The 23,749-nt window shown below is 41.3% G+C and overlaps 1 protein-coding gene across 2 annotated transcripts in view; it reads right to left on the reverse strand.

The window, feature by feature from the left end:
- Nucleotides 1-19,870: 19,870 nt before the first annotated feature.
- slc37a1 (solute carrier family 37 member 1) overlaps nt 19,871-23,749 on the reverse strand; it is a 120,303-nt gene continuing 116,424 nt past the window's right edge. For both annotated transcript variants that reach the window (XM_061722987.1, XM_061722986.1), the window contains exon 20: nt 19,871-21,567. In XM_061722987.1, coding sequence (XP_061578971.1) covers nt 21,552-21,567 — 16 coding nt within the window. In that variant the 3' untranslated portion in view covers nt 19,871-21,551. The remainder of the gene's footprint in view (nt 21,568-23,749) is intronic.

Genomic DNA, 23,749 nt, shown 5'->3' on the forward strand with positions numbered 1-23,749 from the left:
ATTTGAGAGACTAATTTCATTATTGGACTCACCAAACCACTTACAGTGTTTCAGGTTCAAAATAACTGTTTCCGGCTGAGATACAGCTAAAAGCGGGTTTTTTGTGAGAACACTGTTTTACCTTCTGATTTTTTAAGGCAAGCTATTGAAAACGCCAGAAAATTGAAGGAAGGAGTCTATATAGTTGATTTGAGTGACTCCTTTCATTATTGGACTCACCAAACCACCTGTGTTTCAGGTTCAAAATGATCGTTTCTCGTTAAGAAACAGCTAAAAAGCGGATTTCTTTGAAAACACTATTTTACCTTCTGATTTTTTTAAGGCAAGCTATTGAAAGAATGACCTCTTTCATTATTGGACTCACGAAACCACTTACCTGTGTTTCAGGTTGAAAATGACTGTTTCTGGCTGAGATACAGCTAAAAGCGGATTTTTGTGAAAACACTGTTTTACCTTCTGATTTTTTAAGGCAAGCTATTGAAAACGTCAGAAAATTGAAGGAAGGAGTCTATATAGTTGATTTGAGTGACTCCTTTCATTATTGGACTCACCAAACCACTTACCTGTGTTTCAGGTTCAAAATGATCGTTTCTTGGTAAGAAACAGCTAAAAAGCGGATTTCTTTGAAAACACTGTTTTACCTTCTGATTTTTTTAAGGCAAGCTATTGAAAGAATGACCTCTTTCATTATTGGACTCACCAAACCACTTTGAAAGTTTTCAAAGTTCCAACTGAGTGCAGCTAAATTCATCCGTGGAGCTCTGCCTCCATCTTGTGGGAAAAAAAGGAACTTCTCCCGGGCAGACAACACTGCAATTTCCCCCACTTTTCTGCTGATATTTTCAATTCTAGTGGAGTAAAGCCAGTCAAAAAATATGCAAAAGGAGGGCCCCGTCATTTCTAAGTCATTTTGATAATTTTTTGATTTTTAAATGTCATTTTAGACAAGTTGGAGGCATTTTAATGCAGTATTTCTGCTGCTTTTTAACCCTGGCTGAAGTGCAATTTTCTCCTCTTTTCTTTCATTTTGCCTAAGTAAAGCCAGGAAAAACATGTGCAAAAGGCAGGCCGCATCGTTGCTAAGCCATTTTGATCATTTTTATATTTTTAGATTGTGATTTTAGACAAGTTTGAGTAATTTTAATGCTGCATTTCGGCTGCTGTTTTTGGCTGAGTCTGGAGTGAGATTTTCCCCTCTTTTCTTCTCATGTTTCTAATTTGGCAGAAGCAAATGAAGGCAAAAAATGCTCAAACGACAAAGCCCATTTTTGAAAAGGAATTGTGTTTATTTTTAGATTTTTACACTTTATTTCAGAGCAGTTGGAGGCATTTTGATGCTGTCATTCTGCCTTTTAGGCGAGTGTGCATTTTGTCCACAGCACGGCGCAGTGATGCGCTCCCGGTAATGGGCGGGGGGGGGGGGGGGGGGCAGACTGTGCTTCAGGTTCAAAATAACCAAATAAGAAATATCAAGAAAATATTACTCTGGTTCCTTTAAATGACAGATTCGGGGGTAATGCTGGGACAACGTGGGCTTGAAGCCTTCACTTGCTTCTAATTTGGCAGAAGCAAGTGAAGGCAAAAAATGCTCAAACGACAAAGCCCATTTTTGAGAAGGAATTGTGTTCATTTTCAGATTTTTACACTTTATTTCAAAACAGTTGGAGACATTTTAATTCTGTCATTCTGCCTTTTAGGCGAATGTGCAGTACCCCATTTTGTCCACAGCACAGCGCAGTGATGCGCTCCCGGTAATGGGCGGGGGGGGGGGGGGGGGCAGACCTGTGCTTCAGGTGCAAAATAACTGTTTCTGGCTGAGATACAGCTAAAAGCGGGTTTTTGTGAAAACACTGTTTTACCTTCTGATTTTTTAAGGCAAGCTATTGAAAACGCCAGAAAATTGAAGGAAGGAGTCTATATAGTTGATTTGAGTGACTCCTTTCATTATTGGACTCACCAAACCACCTGTGTTTCAGGTTCAAAATGATCGTTTCTCGTTAAGAAACAGCTAAAAAGCGGATTTCTTTGAAAACACTATTTTACCTTCTGATTTTTTTAAGGCAAGCTATTGAAAGAATGACCTCTTTCATTATTGGACTCACGAAACCACTTACCTGCGTTTCAGGTTGAAAATGACTGTTTCTGGCTGAGATACAGCTAAAAGCGGATTTTTGTGAAAACACTGTTTTACCTTCTGATTTTTTAAGGCAAGCTATTGAAAACGTCAGAAAATTGAAGGAAGGAGTCTATATAGTTGATTTGAGTGACTCCTTTCATTATTGGACTCACCAAACCACTTACCTGTGTTTCAGGTTCAAAATGATCGTTTCTTGGTAAGAAACAGCTAAAAAGCGGATTTCTTTGAAAACACTGTTTTACCTTCTGAGTTTTTTAAGGCAAGCTATTGAAAGAATGACCTCTTTCATTATTGGACTCACCAAACCACTTTGAAAGTTTTCAAAGTTCCAACTGAGTGCAGCTAAATTCATCCGTGGAGCTCTGCCTCCATCTTGTGGGCAAAAAAGGAACTTCTCCCGGGCAGACAACACTGCAATTTCCCCCACTTTTCTGCTGATATTTTCAATTCTAGTGGAGTAAAACCAGTCAAAAAATATGCAAAAGGAGGGCCCCATCATTTCTAAGTCATTTTGATAATTTTTTGATTTTTAAATGTCATTTTAGACAAGTTGGAGGCATTTTAATGCAGTATTTCTGCTGCTTTTTAACCCTGGCTGAAGTGCAATTTTCTCCTCTTTTCTTTCATTTTGCCTAAGTAAAGCCAGGAAAAACATGTGCAAAAGGCAGGCCGCATCGTTGCTAAGCCATTTTGATCATTTTTATATTTTTAGATTGTGATTTTAGACAAGTTTGAGTAATTTTAATGCTGCATTTCGGCTGCTGTTTTTGGCTGAGTCTGGAGTGAGATTTTCCCCTCTTTTCTTCTCATGTTTCTAGTTTGGCAGAAGCAAATGAAGGCAAAAAATGCTCAAACGACAAAGCCCATTTTTGAAAAGGAATTGTGTTTATTTTTAGATTTTTACACTTTATTTCAGAGCAGTTGGAGGCATTTTGATGCTGTCATTCTGCCTTTTAGGCGAGTGTGCATTTTGTCCACAGCACGGCGCAGTGATGCGCTCCCGGTAATGGGCGGGGGGGGGGGGGGCAGACTGTGCTTCAGGTTCAAAATAACTGTTTCTGGCTGAGATACAGCCAAAAAGCGGATTTCTGTGATAACACTGTGATAACCTTCTGATTTTTTAAGGCAAGCTATTGCAAACGTCAGAAAATTGAAGGAAGGAGTCTGTGTAGTTGATTTGAGAGACTAATTTCATTATTGGACTCACCAAACCACTTACAGTGTTTCAGGTTCAAAATGACTGTTTCTCGCTGAGATACAGCTAAAAGCGGATTTTTGTGAAAACACTGTTTTACCTTCTGATTTTTTAAGGCAAGCTATTGAAAACGTCAGAAAATTGAAGGAAGGAGTCTATATAGTTGATTTGAATGACTCCTTTCATTATTGGACTCACCAAACCACTTACCTGTGTTTCAGGTTCAAAATGATCGTTTCTCGGTAAGAAACAGCTAAAAAGCGGATTTCTTTGAAAACACTGTTTTACCTTCTGATTTTTTTAAGGCAAGCTATTGAAAGAATGACCTCTTTCATTATTGGACTCACCAAACCACTTTGAAAGTTTTCAAAGTTCCAACTGAGTGCAGCTAAATTCATCCGTGGAGCTCTGCCTCCATCTTGTGGGCAAAAAAGGAACTTCTCCCGGGCAGACAACACTGCAATTTCCCCCACTTTTCTGCTGATATTTTCAATTCTAGTGGAGTAAAGCCAGTCAAAAAATATGCAAAAGGAGGGCCCCATCATTTCTAAGTCATTTTGATCATTTTTTGATTTTTAAATGTCATTTTAGACAAGTTGGAGGCATTTTAATGCAGTATCTCTGCTGCTTTTTAACCCTGGCTGAAGTGCAATATTCTCCTCTTTTCTTTCATTTTGCCTACGTAAAGCCAGGAAAAACATGTGCAAAAGGCAGGCCGCATCGTTGCTAAGCCATTTTGATCATTTTTATATTTTTAGATTGTGATTTTAGACAAGTTTGAGTAATTTTAATGCGGCATTTCGGCTGCTGTTTTTGGCTGAGTCTGGAGTGAGATTTTCCCCTCTTTTCTTCTCATGTTTCTAATTTGGCAGAAGCAAATGAAGGCAAAAAATGCTCAAACGACAAAGCCCATTTTTGAGAAGGAATTGTGTTTATTTTTAGATTTTTACACTTTATTTCAGAGCAGTTGGAGGCATTTTAGGCGAGTGTGCAGTAGCTCATTTTGTCCACAGCACGGCGCAGTGATGCGCTCCCGGTAATGGGCGGGGAAGGGGGGGGGGGGGGGGGGGGGGGGCAGACTGTGCTTCAGGTTCAAAATAACTGTTTCTGGCTGAGATACAGCCAAAAAGCGGATTTCTGTGATAACACTGTTTTACCTTCTGATTTTTTAAGGCAAGCTATTGAAAACGTCAGAAAATTGAAGGAAGGAGTCTATGTAGTTGATTTGAGAGACTAATTTCATTATTGGACTCACCAAACCACTTACAGTGTTTCAGGTTCAAAATGACTGTTTCTCGCTGAGATACAGCTAAAAGCGGATTTTTGTGAAAACACTGCTTTACCTTCTGATTTTTTAAGGCAAGCTATTGAAAACGTCAGAAAATTGAAGGAAGGAGTCTATATAGTTGATTTGAATGACTCCTTTCATTATTGGACTCACCAAACCACTTACCTGTGTTTCAGGTTCAAAATGATCGTTTCTCGGTAAGAAACAGCTAAAAAGCGGATTTCTTTGAAAACACTGTTTTACCTTCTGATTTTTTTAAGGCAAGCTATTGAAAGAATGACCTCTTTCATTATTGGACTCACCAAACCACTTTGAAAGTTTTCAAAGTTCCAACTGAGTGCAGCTAAATTCATCCGTGGAGCTCTGCCTCCATCTTGTGGGCAAAAAAGGAACTTCTCCCGGGCAGACAACACTGCAATTTCCCCCACTTTTCTGCTGATATTTTCAATTCTAGTGGAGTAAAACCAGTCAAAAAATATGCAAAAGGAGGGCCCCATCATTTCTAAGTCATTTTGATCATTTTTTGATTTTTAAATGTCATTTTAGACAAGTTGGAGGCATTTTAATGCAGTATCTCTGCTGCTTTTTAACCCTGGCTGAAGTGCAATATTCTCCTCTTTTCTTTCATTTTGCCTAAGTAAAGCCAGGAAAAACATGTGCAAAAGGCAGGCCGCATCGTTGCTAAGCCATTTTGATCATTTTTAAATTTTTAGATTGTGATTTTAGACAAGTTTGAGTAATTTTAATGCGGCATTTCGGCTGCTGTTTTTGGCTGAGTCTGGAGTGAGATTTTCCCCTCTTTTCTTCTCATGTTTCTAATTTGGCAGAAGCAAGTGAAGGCAAAAAATGCTCAAACGACAAAGCCCATTTTTGAGAAGGAATTGTGTTCATTTTCAGATTTTTACACTTTATTTCAAAACAGTTGGAGACATTTTAATGCTGTCATTCTGCCTTTTAGGCGAATGTGCAGTACCCCATTTTGTCCACAGTACAGCGCAGTGATGCGCTCCCGGTAATGGGCGGGGGTGGGGGGTGGGTGGGGCAGACCTGTGCTTCAGGTGCAAAATAACTGTTTCTGGCTGAGATACAGCTAAAAGCGGGTTTTTGTGAGAACACTGTTTTACCTTCTGATTTTTTAAGGCAAGCTATTGAAAACGTCAGAAAATTGAAGGAGGAAGTCTATATAGTTGATTTGAGTGACTCCTTTCATTATTGGACTCACCAAACCTTACCTGTGTTTCAGGTTGAAAATGACTGTTTCTGGCTGAGATACAGCTAAAAGCGGATTTTTGTGAAAACACTGTTTTACCTTCTGATTTTTTAAGGCAAGCTATTGAAAACGCCAGAAAATTGAAGGAAGGAGTCTATATAGTTGATTTGAGTGACTCCTTTCATTATTGGACTCACCAAACCACTTACCTGTGTTTCAGGTTCAAAATGATCGTTTCTCGTTAAGAAACAGCTAAAAAGCGGATTTCTTTGAAAACACTATTTTACCTTCTGATTTTTTAAAGGCAAGCTATTGAAAGAATGACCTCTTTCATTATTGGACTCACCAAACCACTTACCTGTGTTTCAGGTTGAAAATGATTGTTTCTGGCTGAGATACAGCTAAAAGCGGATATTTGTGAAAACACTTTTACCTTCTGATTTTTTAAGGCAAGCTATTGAAAACGTCAGAAAATTGAAGGAAGGAGTCTATATAGTTGATTTGAGTGACTCCTTTCATTATTGGACTCACCAAACCACTTACCTTTGTTTCAGGTTCAAAATGATCGTTTCTCGGTAAGAAACAGCTAAAAAGCGGATTTCTTTGAAAACACTGTTTTACCTTCTGATTTTTTTAAGGCAAGCTATTGAAAGAATGACCTCTTTCATTATTGGACTCACCAAACCACTTTGAAAGTTTTCAAAGTTCCAACTAAGTGCAGCTAAATTCATCCGTGGAGCTCTGCCTCCATCTTGTGGGCAAAAAAGGAACTTCTCCCGGGCAGACAACACTGCAATTTCCCCCACTTTTCTGCTGATATTTTCAATTCTAGTGGAGTAAAGCCAGTCAAAAAATATGCAAAAGGAGGGCCCCATCATTTCTAAGTCATTTTGATCATTTTTTGATTTTTAAATGTCATTTTAGACAAGTTGGAGGCATTTTAATGCAGTATAACTGCTGCTTTTTAACCCTGGCTGAAGTGCAATTTTCTCCTCTTTTCTTTCATTTTACTGAAGTAAAGCCAGGAAAAACATGTGCAAAAGGCAGGCGGCATCATTGCTAAGACATTTTGATCATTTTTAGATTTTTAGATGGTGATTTTAGACAAGTTTGAGTAATTTTAATGCGGCATTTCGGCTGCTGTTTTTGGCTGAGTCTGGAGTGAGATTTTCCCCTCTTTTCTTCTCATGTTTCTAATTTGGCAGAAGCAAGTGAAGGCAAAAAATGCTCAAACGACAAAGCCCATTTTTGAGAAGGAATTGTGTTCATTTTCAGATTTTTACACTTTATTTCAAAACAGTTGGAGACATTTTAATGCTGTCATTCTGGCTTTTAGGCGAATGTGCAGTACCCCATTTTGTCCACAGCACAGCGCAGTGATGCGCTCCCGGTAATGGGCGGGGGGGGGGGGGGGGGGGCAGACCTGTGCTTCAGGTGCAAAATAACTGTTTCTGGCTGAGATACAGCTAAAAGCGGGTTTTTGTGAAAACACTGTTTTACCTTCTGATTTTTTAAGGCAAGCTATTGAAAACGTCAGAAAATTGAAGGAAGGAGTCTATACAGGTAAGTGGTTTGGACTCACCAAACCACTTACCTGTGTTTCAGGTTGAAAATGACTGTTTCTGGCTGAGATACAGCTAAAAGCGGATTTTTGTGAAAACCCTGTTTTACCTTCTGATTTTTTAAGGCAAGCTATTGAAAACGCCAGAAAATTGAAGGAAGGAGTCTATATAGTTGATTTGAGTGACTCCTTTCATTATTGGACTCACCAAACCACTTACCTGTGTTTCAGGTTCAAAATTATCGTTTCTGGCTGAGATACAGTTAAAAAGCGGATTTCTGTGAAAACACTGTTTTACCTTCTGATTTTTTTAAGGCAAGCTATTGAAAACGTCAGAAAATTGAAGGAAGGAGTCTATATAGTTGATTTGAGTGACTCCTTTCATTATTGGACTCACCAAACCACTTACCTGTGTTTCAGGTTCAAAATGATCGTTTCTGGCTGAGATACAGCTAAAAAGCGGATTTCTGTGAAAACACTGTTTTACCTTCTGATTTTTTAAGGCAAGCTATTGAAAACGTCAGAAAATTGAAGGAAGGAGTCTATATAGTTGATTTGAGTGACTCCTTTCATTATTGGACTCACCAAACCACTTACCTGTGTTTCAGGTTCAAAATGATCGTTTCTCGCTAAGAAACAGCTAAAAAGCGGATTTCTGTGAAAACACTGTTTTACCTTCTGATTTTTTAAGGCAAGCTGTTGAAAACGTCAGAAAATTGAAGGAGGGAGTCTATATAGTTGATTTGATTGACTCCTTTCATTATTGGACTCACCAAACCACTTACCTGTGTTTCAGGTTCAAAATGATCGTTTCTCGCTAAGAAACAGCCAAAAAGCGGATTTCTGTGAAAACACTGTTTTACCTTCGGATTTTTTAAGGCAAGCTATTGAAAACGTCAGAAAATTGAAGGAGGGAGTCTATATAGTTGATTTGAGTGACTCCTTTCATTATTGGACTCACCAAACCACTTACCTGTGTTTCAGGTTGAAAATGACTGTTTCTGGCTGAGATACAGCTAGAAGCGGATTTTTGTGAAAACACTGTTTTACCTTCTGATTTTTTAAGGCAAGCTATTGAAAACGCCAGAAAATTGAAGGAAGGAGTCTATATAGTTGATTTGAGTGACTCCTTTCATTAATGGACTCACCAAACCACTTACCTGTGTTTCAGGTTCAAAATGATCGTTTCTGGCTGAGATACAGCTAAAAAGCGGATTTCTGTGAAAACACTGTTTTACCTTCTGATTTTTTAAGGCAAGCTATTGAAAACGTCAGAAAATTGAAGGAAGGAGTCTATATAGTTGATTTGAGTGACTGCCTTTCATTATTGGACTCACCAAACCACTTATCTGTGTTTCAGGTTCAAAATGATTGTTTCTGGCTGAGATACAGCTAAAAGCGGATATTTGTGAAAACACTTTTACCTTCTGATTTTTTAAGGCAAGCTATTGAAAACGTCAGAAAATTGAAGGAAGGAGTCTATATAGTTGATTTGAGTGACTCCTTTCATTATTGGACTCACCAAACCACTTACCTTTGTTTCAGGTCCAAAATGATCGTTTCTCGCTAAGAAACAGCTAAAAAGCGGATTTCTGTGAAAACACTGTTTTACCTTCTGATTTTTTAAGGCAAGCTGTTGAAAACGTCAGAAAATTGAAGGAGGGAGTCTATATAGTTGATTTGAGTGACTCCTTTCATTTCATTACTTTCTACTTTGGAAGTAGATTTATAGAGGTGATTGGAATGCTGTATAATGGAATCAACAGTTATATAGGTTTTTGCATTTTGTAAAGGACATTGTGATTTTATCTGTGAAAAAGGTTATTACAATAAAGTTTATTTACTGTTTCAAGGTCACTGAGGTACTTAATTATAAAGGGTTCTTCTGGCTTTACCTTTGTTTGACATGGAAGACTGCATAAATAGCAAAAAAACCTTTTTTCTTAAAAAAATGCATAAAAATTAACATACAGGGAAGTTGGAATCAGCAAAGACTTTGTGTACATCATGCACTGGCATGATGTACACAAAGTCTTATTGGCCAATGCCAATAACAACATATAGCAAAAACATAAAACATTTGCAAATGCATTCATATCAATGCAATTAGTAACTTAATATCAACCTAATCTAATGGACAACAAATTAAATCAAAATAAATAAATAATACAGAGAGGAGGAGTATATTAGTATAATATTCAGGGGTTTCCATCTTGAACATTGTTGAGGTGTACAGGTATAGATTTACGTTTAAGATTCTTCATATTCTTTATGGATGTGATAAGGCTTTCAATCTCAAAGAGAAAAAGATGAATGTTGGAGGATGATTTGGCAATTTTTTTTTATGGATATGGAATTTCCCCATCAAAAGTACTACTTCTCAAATACACCTTCTGGTGCCACCTAGACACATCATCAGTGTTGTATCCTGGGGTCACGGGGTGTTTCGGGTCTCACAACAGACACCCTCACCCAGGTGACCTAGCCGTGGTGATCAAATCCTGGTTTGTGTCTAGGTAGCTTTTGTGGTCCACAAAAGCTACCTAGACAATGGATCCACAGCCATCTGGATGCCTTCTCTGCTGCGTCGGAGATGTTTTTGATGGCTTTTCTGTGCTGCAGTCCCTTCACTCCCAGCATCTTCAGTGCCCTGCTGAGAGACTGGCCGGCAAATCCTCTGCAACCGACCTCGATGGGGTTGCATCGGGTCCTCCATCCCTTGCTTCGGCATACACCTGCCAGCTCCTCATACTTGGCCCTCTTCCTCTCAAAGGCCTCCTCCATCCGGTCTTCCAAGGGGACAGTCAACTCCAGCAGGACCACCTGTCTTGTTGACTCTGACACTAGGACCATGTCAGGCCTGAGTGTGGTCACTGCAATGCGGATCCGGAGCTGCCGGGGCTTCTCCCAAGCCCTAACAAAGGCGATGTACTGCCTTGATGGTTGCTGGCCTTTACTGGTGGAGATCCCTGTACAGATGGCCTCTGCGATGACCTGCAGCACTTGGTCATGGCGCCAGCGGTAACGGCCATCACCCAGTGCCTTAGGGCAGCAGCTCAGGACATGCTCCAGCAATCTAGTCCTTTGGCAGAGGGGGCACAGTGGGTTCTCGGCCAAGCCCCAGCGGAAGAGGTTGGACGGACTCGGGAGGACGACTGGATGAGGAACTTAATCCGGTGTGGCATAACTCTGTCCACGTTATCTTCCGGTCAGCTGCCTCCTCCCATCGGGTCCACGCTGCCTGCTGCCGCATCCCTACTGTCCTACTGCAGCGGGCTTCCTGCACCCCTGCTCGGACCTCCTCCTGGATCAGCAGCCGCCTTTCCTTCCCCATGGTCTTGTTGTACGAAGGTCTTGGGCTACTCCCGAGTCCCGCCCATCCAGAAGCCACTTTTCCAACCAGCTCGCTGTGCCGCAAGCGGGACTCAGCCTGGTCAACCGCCTCTTGAGCCCTCAACTTCCTGCTGGTCCTCACTTCTTTGCCTGCCGAGGAGACTTTGGTGTCACTGGAGTCTCTGTACAGCATCACCTCTCTTGATTGGGTGACCATAAACTCCTCCATCAGACTACTGAAGGGCACCTTCAGCTTGTTGTTCCTCCCGTACAAGGCGATGCTGCTGAGGCTTCGTGGAAGGCTCAACCACTTCCGTAGAAAGGAGCTGACCTTCCTCTCGAAGCACTCGACGGTGGTCATTGGCACATCATAGACCAGCAGTGGCCAGAGGAGTCGTGGCAAAATGCCATGTTGGTAGATCCAGGCTTTAAACTTTCCTGGTAAACCTGACTTATCCACTGCCTTGAGCCAGGATCTCAACTCCTCAGATGTTGCTTGGAGTGCTGCGGTGTCCTTCAGGGTGCAGTTGTAGATCTTACCCAGACTTTTGACTGGCTTCTCTCCCACAGATGGAATCTCGGTGGCCCCTATTGAAACGCGAAACCGGTCTGTAACCTTCCCCTTCCTCACCATCAGTGACCTGGACTTGGAGCTGGCTTAAAGTCCAGCTAATGAGGCGCTCAAGGCCTTGCAGGATCCATCTACAGCCCGGGACTGATGTTGTGGTCACTGTCAGATTATCCATAAATGCTCTGATAGGGTGCTGCCGCATACCTGAGTTGGTTAGTGGGCCTCTAGACTCCACTTCTGCCAACTTCACCAACATGTTCATGGCCAAGGCAAACAATATCACAGAAATGGTGCATCCTGTGATAATGCCCTTCTCAAGCCGATGGAATGTGGATGTTACTGTTCCAGAAGTGACTGTCAAACTGAAGCAGCTGTAGTAGTCCAGTATGACTTCTTTGATTTTTCCTGGAACGTGGTGTCGGTCAAGCGAGGTTTCCACCAGCTTGTGTGGAATGGACCCGTAGGCGTTGGCAAGGTCGAGCCAAAGGACTGCCAGATCTCCTTTGCCCTCACAAGCCTCCCGGATCAAGCCTCTCAGATATTTGTATAGAAATGATCTGTTTGAAGTCTTTCAGTCAGGGTTCAGAGTGCATCATAGCACAGAGACAGCACTGGTTCGAGTCACGAATGACCTTCTTATGGCTTCAGATAAGGGATTCGTTTCCATACTGGTTCTACTGGACCTCAGTGCTGCTTTTGACACTGTAGATCATGGCATTTTACTGCACAGGTTAGAGCATGTTGTTGGAATTAAAGGGACAGCTCTACATTGGTTTAAATCATATCTATCTGACAGGTTCCATGTACATGAAGTTTCTTCAGAACAGTCAAGGGTCTGTTATGGTGTTCCGCAGGGTTCAGTGCTAGGTCCAATCTTGTTCAGTTTATAAATGCAACCATTGGGAAGTATAATCCAGAATCACGGCATACACTTTCATTGTTATGCTGATGATACGCAGCTTTATTTGCCTATGAAGCCGGATGAAACAGAATCGTTAGCTAAACTTCAGGCATGTCTTAGGGACATCAAGGACTGGATGTCCAGAAATTTCTTGCTTCTAAATTCAGATAAAACAGAGGTTATCATTCTTGGTCCAGAGCATCTTAGGAAGGGATTAGATGGTGTTGCGATGGCTTCCAGTGCAACTGTGAGAAACCTTGGTGTTGTTTTCGATCAGGATTTGTCATTTAAACCATATGTCAGTCAGGTTTGTAAAATAGCATTTTTCCATCTCCGTAATATTGCAAAGATTAGGAAAATCCTCTCGCAGAGTGATGCAGACAACCTAGTTCATGCGTTTGTATCTTCTAGACTAGATTACTGTAATGTGTTATTAGCAGTATGTCCAAGTAATTTGCTGAATAGGCTCCAGCTGATCCAAAATGCAGCAGCACGAGTACTGACAGGAATTAGCAGGAGAGACCACGTCTCTCCAATGTTAGCGTCGCTCCATTGGTTACCCGTAAAATTCAGAAACCAATTTAAAATTTTATTACTTGCGTATAAAGCCCAAAATGGCTTAGCTCCGCATTATTTGCAAGACCTGATAGTGGCTTATGTTCCTGTCAGAGCTCTTCGTTCTCAAAGTGCAGGTCTACTCGTAGTTCCTAGAGTATCTAAATGTAGATTTGGAGGGCGGGCGTTCTGCTATCAGGCACCACTACTATGGAACCAACTTCCAATCTGGGTTAAGGAGGCTGACACCACCTCCACCTTTAAAACTAAACTTAAAACATTTCTGTTTAGTAAAGCCTTTAGTTAGTGTTTAGTACACCTCTGGCTGGTGTTGGTAAATCTCTAGGTAGTGTAAACTCTAGTGTGTTAGAGTCGCTCCTGTAGTTTCTTGTGCTGCCCCCCCCTTTTCTTCTCTTCTCTTTTTTTCCTCTTTTGTCCATATTGCAGCATCCTCTGCCGGTGGCGAAGAGCATGTCTGAATGCAACACCAGATCCTGCAGTGTGGAAGTGAGGGGGGCAGGGTAACGGCCCATTTTGGGCGGGGGAGAAGGTTCGTCCCTCAAGACTCCTCTCCCTGGCCCTTCCCCTTTTCAACCTTTCCCCGACCCTGCACCCCAACCTGGGACCTGATGATTGGGCCGGAGCTTCGGGAGCTGCATGCTGGCCTGCAGTCCCCACCCCTGGTCATCCCGTTGCTGCTTCCACCTGCCTGCTGTGCTGTTGACGTCCCTGACCCCCAGTCTGGCCCTCGGCAGGAGGGTCCCCATTTATGAGCCTGGTCCTGCTCAAGGTTTCTTCCCTCCTAAAGGGGAGTTTTTCCTTGCCACTGTTTGGCTTAAGGTTTTTCTTCCACTAAGGGAGTTTTTACCTGCCATTATTTATGTAATAATTGCTCGGGGGTCATGTTCTGGGAATGGGTCTCTGAAAAGCGTCTAGAGACAACTTTTGTTGTATTAGACGCTATATAAATAAAATTGAATTGAATCAGCTGGTTGATGACTCCTGTATGCTTGATGCATCCTGGAACCTTTGGGACTCCCCCTTTCTGCACAGAGGTGTCGATGTACTTGTTCCTCAAGAGGAACTCCGTCATGCGCCGGGCAACAACACTAAAGAATATCCAGAATGGAGGGTCTGGGCACTGTGGGTTGACTCCTGGCCGGGCTCATCCTGCGTCTCACCAGGTACTTGACCTGTGCGTTGCACCACCTGCGTCCCTATCAAACATTTCATTTTGGTCAAAGTTAGTGACATAGTCAATATTCTTCAGGCCATCATTTTGATAAAAAGTAACAATATCTTTCAGAGAGAAGGTATAATTTCTATGCACAAAATTAAATATATACGACGCTACCTCATTCCAAAAGGCTGAGGTTTTGCTACATTGATAACATGATAAATTCCATGTACAATTTTGAAATGAACCTCTCCAATTTTATTTGTGACAGAGAATCTGAAAGGTATAGATCATGTTTTCTTCCAATTAATATCTTCAATAATCAATCTCCAGTAAAACTTTCCTCTTGGACTGACTCTATATTGTCTATAGAAAATATACAATATATAATAAATATTACAATAATAAATAATAATGATACATATAAATAATAAATAATAAATATGTTTATTAGTGCTTTTTCCGTCAATCATACTTCCGGGTTTGCCTTTGTTTGACATGGGACGTTCCCATGATTCAATTCAATTCAATTCAATTTTATTTATATAGCGTCTAATACAACAGATGTTGTCTCTAGACGCTTTCCAGAGATCCAGAACATGAACATAAACATAAACATAAGGCAGGCGGAAGCAGCAACAGCAGACATCCACGTAGGCAGGTGGAAGCAGCAACGGGATGACCGGGGATGGGGGGGGGGCCGGGAAACACAGGCCAGAATGCAGCTCCCGAGGCTCCAGCCTGCAAACATGCACAAAAGAGGAAAAAAGGGGGGCCGGCACAAGAAACTACAGGAACGATGGACAAAAATGATAGCTATGAGATATTTATAATAAATAAAAATGGTAATGGAGAAGAGAGGCAGGGAAAAGGAGAGGAGAAGAAGGGTGCCCCCCTGCAGCATAAGCCTATAGCAGCATATCTACCGCGAAGCTATATTTGAGACTAACTATTATAGTTTTGTTCTATAGCTGCAACTATGACTACTGACTCTAACACACTAGAGTTGTGTATTTTGTTTTCTGAAATTGTTAAATCTATGAACTTTTGGAATATAAACACAAAAAACACTAACGGTGCATCTGAAATGCCATACTAAACAGTATATACTAAAAAGTATACTTAAGTTCGGCACACTTTTGAGTAAATATCAGTAGTATGCATTAATTCGGACGTACTATTAAGAGCGCACACGTCACTTCAGGAAGTGACGTGTCACAGCAGCCAGGGCCGTTCCGCCCATAGGGCAGGTTAGGCAAATGCTAGGGGCGCCAGCATGCCAGGGGGCGCCATGCAACCAGCTGTTTTTTTTTTTTTTTTTTTTTTTTTTTTTTTAATAAACTTTTGAAAAATTAGAAATTAATACACTAAAAACAACAACAGTACATATATAGCCATAAGTCTTTAAATAATAATGAAATGGTTTTTCTAATTTTAATTTCTGCCTGGCTGCATCCTTCTGCCTCTCTGGCAGCCACAATTAATTTTGCTGCGGTCCCTAACCTCAACTCACTCGCGTGCGGCGCCCCCTCCCCCACCCACTACGCCGTAACTCTGCGTTGCTGTAACGCAGAACCATAAATCAGCCTTTAGCCAGTTGTCGCATCAGAAGTGGAGCCTTAAAGCAGGAAATATGTTTTGTTGTGGTTTTCTGCCCAACCCTGGATGAAACCATCATTGGTAAGCTGTCATAATATTAATTATTTCTGATAACATTGTCATGACGCTGAATATATGGCCTTTCCTATATTGTTTGTTGCTGTTTGACCGCCGTGTCTGATTGTGTTAAATACATGTCGTCGCACATTGTAAACTGTTGTGTAGGTTGAACACACGTGTCTGAATAGATCTACTCAGAGAATCCGACATCTATGGCTAAGATGAAAACTTAGCCTTAAAAATAAAAATATCCCCACGATAAGTCATAATTATGAGATAGAAAGTCGAAATTATGAGATAGAAAGTCAAAATTATGAGATAGAAAGTCATAATTATGAGATAGAAAGTCGAAATTATGAGATATAAAGTCGAAATTATGAGATAGAAAGTCGAAATTATGAGATATAAAGTCGAAATTATGAGATATAAAGTCGAAATTATGAGATAGAAAAGTCGAAATTATGAAATAGAAAGTCATAATTATGAGATAAAAAGTTGAAATTATGACTTACCGTGGGGATATTTTTATTTTTAAGGCTAAGATTTCATCTTATTTTTTTCTTTTACTGGTGGAAATGAGCTTCCATAGACATCACTGGATGTCATTTGATTTTTATCTCCAGTTTGATACTTATATCTTAAAGTCTGCATTAGGCTTATAATTAGACATAATGACTGGTAAATCCATGGTGCTGAAACCTCATGTGATGGTTCTGACCGTGTCGTCTGCGTGCTGAGGTTGTGTGTCAGAGGGCTGATCTGTGGCATTCTTTTAGCGATTATGTTTTAACGGGGATGTTTAGGCCACAAGGGCCCATCTAGAATGGGCTGGGACCCCTGCTTCGGCCCTGACCTTGACAATCATGTGCATTTAAGTAATCCTCACGTTTTATTGTTAAACTTACTTTTGATTGTCTGCTGAAAATGTAGATAATTGTTGGGAAAACTGGAGCGATGCTAACATGTTAGCCGGTCAATGGCTATAATGCTGTTGTTATTGTTGTTAAAATTGTTATTGTAAGATGTTGTGGGCTAAATTGAGGTTTTTACAGGGTATTTTGTATATAGTTATTATTGGTAGTAGTTGTTTTTATTTGTATGCAATACCTTTTACTTGACCTATTTTACTATTTGAAATGTTGTTTGTGTTTTCACTTGTTTCTTATTTAATTGCTGCTCTGAGTTGTTGTATTACTTATTTATTACATATTATATATTTAATTATTTAATACATCCTAAAGAAATTGCCATTCCGTTTCTGTGTGTGTGTGTGTGTGTGTGTGTGTGTGTGTGTGTGTGTGTGTGTGTGGTGGTAGTGGACGGGACGGGACAGGACGGGAACGGGGTGGGGGGGCGCCAGCAAATATTTTGCCTAGGGCGCCAAATGGGTCAGGAACGGCCCTGACAGCAGCAGTAGCAGCAGTAGCAGCTCTTTCCCGTTTATTCTGGCCGAAATAAGATGACATTCCATCCATCCATTATCTATACCCGCTTTATCCCTTGCGGGGTCACGGGGGTCTGCTGGAGCCTATCCCAGCTCATTTCAGGTGAGAGGCAGGGGTTACACCCTGGACAGGTCACCAGTCCATGACAGGGCCACATATAAACACACAAACCATGCTCACAACCACACTCACGCTCACACCTACGGGCAATTTAGAATCACCAATTAACCTAATATGCATGTTTTTGGGCTGTGGGAGGAAGCCGGAGTACCCGGAGAGAACCCACGCAAGCACGGGGAGAACATGCAAACTCCACACAGAAAGGCCCCTGCCGCGCCTGGGAGTCGAACTGGGGACCTTCTTGCTGTGAGTCAACAGTGCTAACCACTAAGCCACCGTGCTGCCCTAAGATGACATTATATAATATTATTATATACAAATATTATAATATTAATATTATATAATTATATTATTATACTTAATATTATACTTATGACTATACGTATCGCTTAGCAACCAAACGCTGCTGCATTGCATTGTGGGAAGTTTCTGCTTAGCTAGTGTCCATCAATCCACACTCATAAAATTCTCCGGAATGAGTATGGATAGATCATACTATTGAGTACGTTCTAATGTTTTGGACGCACTAAAAAATTTTGCATACTCATTTTGCATACTCATTAGAGTGAAAGTACGGAATTTCAGACGCAGACTAACATCATGCTGATAGAACGCACAGTGTGTGTATATAAATGGAGTCTAGTATGATAAAAGAGTGCAAAAACTTATGCCAATGCTCAGCTGGGGGGAAAAAAACGTGCCACCGTGAGACGTATGCCTTTGCCATAATCACTACATAAATAGCATTGGGCCGCCAGAGCCCAACACTGCCGAAATATGGGCTTCAACTGGGTTTCCAGCTTTTATTTGATTTTATTTCATCGTTTTGTAATTATCAAATGTTCATCATTTAAGTTATTTTCTTATCTAGGTTTTTGCATTTTGTCTACCTGAGATCCTTCTTCTCTGTTTCAATTGTTTCAAATTTTTTCAATTTTCCACCAGCCAATCACACGTCTGGCTTGTTTCAAATTTGAGAATAGAACTTTGTCGACCAATCAGTGCTCAGGTGGTGAAAATGTGAACAAAAAGCACTGGACAACAAATTTAGACCTTTTTACTATAGAAATGTTCCAATCGTCAGAAAAAGTAAAAAAAATATGTTTTTCCGGTCTGGCGCCGTTTTCCCACACGTTTGGACGTACAGTAGCTACAGCTCGGTTTTTACAATAACTCTCTACCACTACCAAAGGTTTTCTACCACTTTTAAATACACCTGGTATGTCCAAAGTTTTGGGAGATTTTTCTCCACTTTTGTCCCTTTTTATTGAGGTCACGATAGGCCAGTAGTCTTGTATCCCACAGCTCCTCACAGACTCACAGCCAAAATAATTTTTTCTTCAATCTTGATCATCTCTGATCTACAACCTGCAAGTTTTTTTTCACCCTCCACCACCTTCTCTCCTATTGGACACTGCCGATATGTCGTCACAGCGCGGCACGGTGAAATTAAAAAATGTTCAATTTGGGCGCAGGCAAATATTTTAAGAGATAAGATAATTTTAGATAATTTTAGATATAATTTTAGATATTTTGCGGCGCAGTATCAGGCCAGCAGAGATAATTTTAGATGCTTCCCATGGCAGGCAGGTAATTAATAACAAATTCTTATTTACAATAAACTCTTATTTACAATAATAATTCTTATTTACAATAATCCTTACCACTTGGGTGGAAAGGAAGTGGTTTAGGGAGTAAAACAGTAAAATTGTAGCTCTACAAAAGGTAGAAACCCATTAGGGAGCTTTTTCTGATAGGGTAGCAAAACTCTGACAGACAGACGCTATCGGTTTATGCCGTGGTAGCATTTTTCAACGAAGCAGCAGAAATCGACAGAACACCGGCTCGGTCTGCGCTTTGCGAGAGACGAACCTGCGGTGTTTGCGCCACGCCTGCAACCAAATTGAACATTTAGACGATTTTTTTGTTTTGTTTTGTTATTTCAGATCCGGGGCTTTTGGAAAAAACGTTTGGGGCTTGAGCCCAATTAGCCACCCCCTACATCCGCCACTGCATTCTGGATTCATTACAAATCAACTGAAATATTGCAAGCCTTTTATTATTTTAATATTGCTGATTATGGTTTACAGTTTAAGATTAAGATTCCCAAAGATTCCTTCTAATTTTTTGAGATAGGATTTTTGAGTTTTCTTAAGCTGTAAGCCATGATCAGCAATATTAAAATAATAAAAGGCTTGCAATATTTCAGTTGATTTGTAATGAATCCAGAATGACATTTTTGCATTACAGAAAATAAAGGACTTTATCACAATATTCGAATTTTCTGAGACAGTCCTGTATATGTATGGGGGTTCTGGTTGGTTCATAATGGACCAGGAGAAATATTTTGGCCTGAGAACTTTCAGAGATTTATAAACCAGGATTTTTGTGGTACTAGTGGCCTTTATTGAGAAAGTAGGTACGAAGGAAACAGGTAGAGAAAGGGGGGCAACATTGCATTACAGAGCAACAGACCGGGACTTGAACCTGTGCTGCCTGCACTTGGACTACATCCTCTGCAAGTGGCGCCCGCTTAACCCACTGAGCTATCCAGGGTCCCACCAACAGCAGGATTTTAACATTTACTCTGTTGCAGACAGGACGCTTGGACAACAGATTTTTCTAAAAAATGTGAAGGTCTTCTGTGTCACTTCTGCATCGAGACTGCTGATGTATGTTCTGAACTGTTTGCATGCAATTAAATATAAAACACAGGTATTAAAGATTTAAATGAAAAAAACTAAAGGTTTATTGTTTTTACAATATTTTTAGACTTGTCAGATCACATAAATGGGTTGTGATTTTATGTAAACAAAAGGTGAGTGCAAAGTTAAAAGATGAAGAAGGCACACCATATTTCAAGTAGTGAACACATAATCAGTGTCAAAATCAAAATAATTAATGATCAGAGGAAAACAGTAAGCTCAGCAATCCACCAAGAAATTAAATGACCCCATAGTTTACATCAAAAGATTCCTTCAATTATGCAGTCAAACAATAAATTAACAGAATAAATATTAAACAAATCTGAAAAAGACATCCAAGGTGATCACTGACTTCAAGTTAAATGTTTAAAGAAAAAAATCATAGGACAATTTTCCAGTTTTATATGATTGTTACAATTAGCATTAAACCACACCTTTCCTGTCAAAAGTGCACTGTAAAAAAATGTGTGATGTATAATTGGTCATGTGATAGGTCATGACGAGTTGGGTTCCACTCCTGGAGATTCCTGTCTCCACTTCAGGAAATCAGAGCTTTGGGTTCACCAATAACGAAACCAACAACTACTGTCAGTTCCATCACATGCTTTCACCTGGTTCAGACACAGCAATTACTCTGAAACAGCAGCTAGACAGTCCCATTGGTCAATTAAACACCAACACAGTAGGTAGTAGGTTAACCAGAAGGGTTAACCTGCAGGAAATATCCTCACAGAAAAAATGTTTTAGTCATCCTGAGGTTCTCAATCCACTGGCCCTTTATTATATTCTTGACACTATCTTCCCAGAAATCCTCAGATGTGGCCAGTTTCATGAAGAGCCTTGACTTAATACAATTTTGCTGCAGCCATCTGTTATTTTGCGGTAAAAGGTAAAAACTGACCACATAATAATAATGTACCTGCCGAAAACAAAGAAGTTCTGGACTGTTATTCAAGAACGGCCTTATCAGAGAAGTGAAAATGGACACAGATATTTCACAGTTGAGTTTCATTAACTTTTTTCAAAAATTGCTTTGAAACTTTAATGGAAACACAGCTAAAGATTTGTGGTACCTAGTCCAGATGAGCAAAAAGTGCAGCATTGACTGATGCTGTAAGAAGATAATGATGGGCAAGTGGATAATTCTACTCTGATCTAGGTCTGTGATGTCACAATAACCTTCAAATCTGAACAGATCACTAATTTACATATTTTTAAACTAAGAGATATGGTTAGGGCAATGCTCTTAATTAATCAGTTAAAACGTAATCGGCACGTCTTCTTTAAACCTCAAATCTTATTCATGACATGATGTAACTTGGTCCTCAGACCGTAACCCCTGAAATAACACCATACGAACAAAGTGGTCCTAGTTGGTTGATATTTGATGAATGTTCAGGAAGTGGCCATGAGGTCCACAGATGTGGAAGCTGCTGTTTTAGAGAACCGCTGCAAGAATTGAACAGAAATGTTTCCTGTCTTCAGTCCAAGCTTAGGTTTCAAAGAGCTTCAACCTGCTGAAAGAGTCCATCTCAGTGGACAAGTATGTGCATGGTGGAGCCTCAGTGACAGAGGATATCCAGTCTGATGAGTGCTGCATGATGAAGTTTCAAAGGAGTCCAACAGAGTTCAATTCAGTCTTCTAGTAGTGGTTTCAGTCCATCTTAGTCTCAGGCTTCATAACATCCACATGTTCAATGTTCCTTCAGCCTGTGAAGCGTAAACACAATAAGAAAATGAAGATGAGTAGATGAGTCTGGTGGAAAAGAGTACAGATTAAAAAAAACCTTAAAGGGGACCTATTATGGCATCTAATACCTATTTTAAACAGACCTTGAATGTCTTAAAGGTATTGTGACATGAAAAACAAATTTTTCTTGATTTTTTGTGTTTTGTTGGGTGTCTGACATCAATTACACCCCAAAAAAACGAACTTTTAACATTCAGTGTATTGTGTGCTTTCTGGGATTTTCCGCACAATTATGCAAAAACGGCGCATCTGGTTTGGTGGGGGACCGTTACGTAACGGTCCGCTAAATCACCGCCCCCTCCACCCAGCTCCCTGTCCTCTCCTCTCCAGCGCACCATAAAGGCTAATTTATGGTTCCGCGTTACACCGACGCAGAGCCTACGGCGTAGGGTTACGTGGCGACGCGCACCGTATGCTGAACCCTACGGCGTAGGCTCTGCGTCGATTTAACGCGGAACCATAAATCAGGCTTAACACGGAGCTGTTTAGAGCCCCCTCTGTTCTCATCACCGGAGGACAACTGCTAAAAAGACCCGCGGCCACTGACTGGACTTAAGATAAGGGGACACTGCTGCTTCGCATGCCTTTATTTTTGTGATTGTTTGCTGTGGACTGCTTCGCCGTGCTGCTTTTCCGTGCATGCTTCGCCTGTCGCTCCCGGCTTAACTCTTCGACGCCACTGTTAGCGTATTGCTTGCGGGGAGCTACGGTGCTGCCTTCCAGTCCTCTGGTCACGGACATCCCCGGGCTGTAGTCGCCCTGTCTGGGCTGTGTGTGTGGGTGTTTGTGGTTCGGTGTGCGCGCGTGTGTGTGAAGACGGCAGAAGTGTGTAGCAGTGCTTTCTGGGATTTTCCGCACAATTATGCAAAAATGGCGCATCTGGTTTGGTTGGCGGACCGTTACGTAACGGCCCGCTAAATCACTGCCCCCTCCACCCAGCTCCCTGTCTCCTCTCCTCTCCAGCGCACCATAAAGGCTGATTTATGGTTCTGCGTTACACCGACGCAGAGCCTACGGCGTAGGGTTACGTGGCGACGCGCACCGTACGCTGAACCCTACGGCGTAGGCTCTGCGTCGATTTAACGCGGAACCATAAATCAGGCTTAACACGGAGCTGTTTAGAGCCCCCTCTGTTCTCATCACCGGAGGACAACTGCTAAAAAGACCCGCGGCCACTGACTGGACTTAAGATAAGGGGACACTGCTGCTTTGCATGCCTTTATTTTTGTGATTGTTTGCTGTGGACTGCTTCGCCGTGCTGCTTTTCCGTGCATGCTTCGCCTGTCGCTCCCGGCTTAACTCTCCGACGCCGCTGTTAGCGTATTGCTTGCGGGGAGCTACGGTGCTGCCTTCCAGTCCTCTGGTCATGGACATCCCCGGGCTGTAGTCGCCCTGTCTGGGCTGTGTGTGTGGGTGTTTGTGGTTGGGTGTGCGCGCGTGTGTGTGGAGACGGCAGAAGTGTGTAGCAGTTGGGTTGGAGGAGGTCTGGAGGAGGAGCGGGGCAATGATTGACAGGAAAGGGGGAAAAGGAAGCCTTTTTCACTGTACAAAAAAACACCGTCATAAAAAGCCAGGCATGGAGTACTGGAGTGAAGTTTTTCTTGTTATTCCTCTTTAGACACATTTGAGCGATGTTGGCCAAGACTTTTAATAGTGTTAAAAGCATGTTAAAAATTATGTCACAATACCTTTAAAAACAAGCTTTTGATTGTTTTTGCTAAATAAATTAGAAATTCAGCCTCTGAGCCATGTAATGATTTTCCCATTCTCTAACCTCATTATCTATGCAGGATTCTGAGTGGGTGGGAGGGCTATGATAATGAGGCTCTGTGCTGAGCCGGCCGGTGGAGTTAGTTGTTGTTCCGGCCAGAGTTAGTTGTGGGCGTGGTTTCACGCATCGGAGGCCAACCTATGTAAATCGCATTTTCGTTACGTAACAAAAGGTAGCAGAATCTGAATGGCTCGTAGAAACCACATCATCCTGGACGGCTCATCCGGGCGGCTGTACAGACACTGCAGAATTTAGTTGCTTTCCTCCTTCTCTGAGTTGAGGAAAAACGTGTTTTTTCATAATAGGTCCCCTTTAAGACACAGATAATAAGAAATAGGTTTTAGGAAACACATTCTAAGTTTGAGGAATGG

This window comes from Cololabis saira, chromosome 6 (assembly GCF_033807715.1).
Source record: "Cololabis saira isolate AMF1-May2022 chromosome 6, fColSai1.1, whole genome shotgun sequence".
In the NCBI taxonomy this organism is placed as follows: Eukaryota; Metazoa; Chordata; class Actinopteri; order Beloniformes; family Belonidae; genus Cololabis; species Cololabis saira.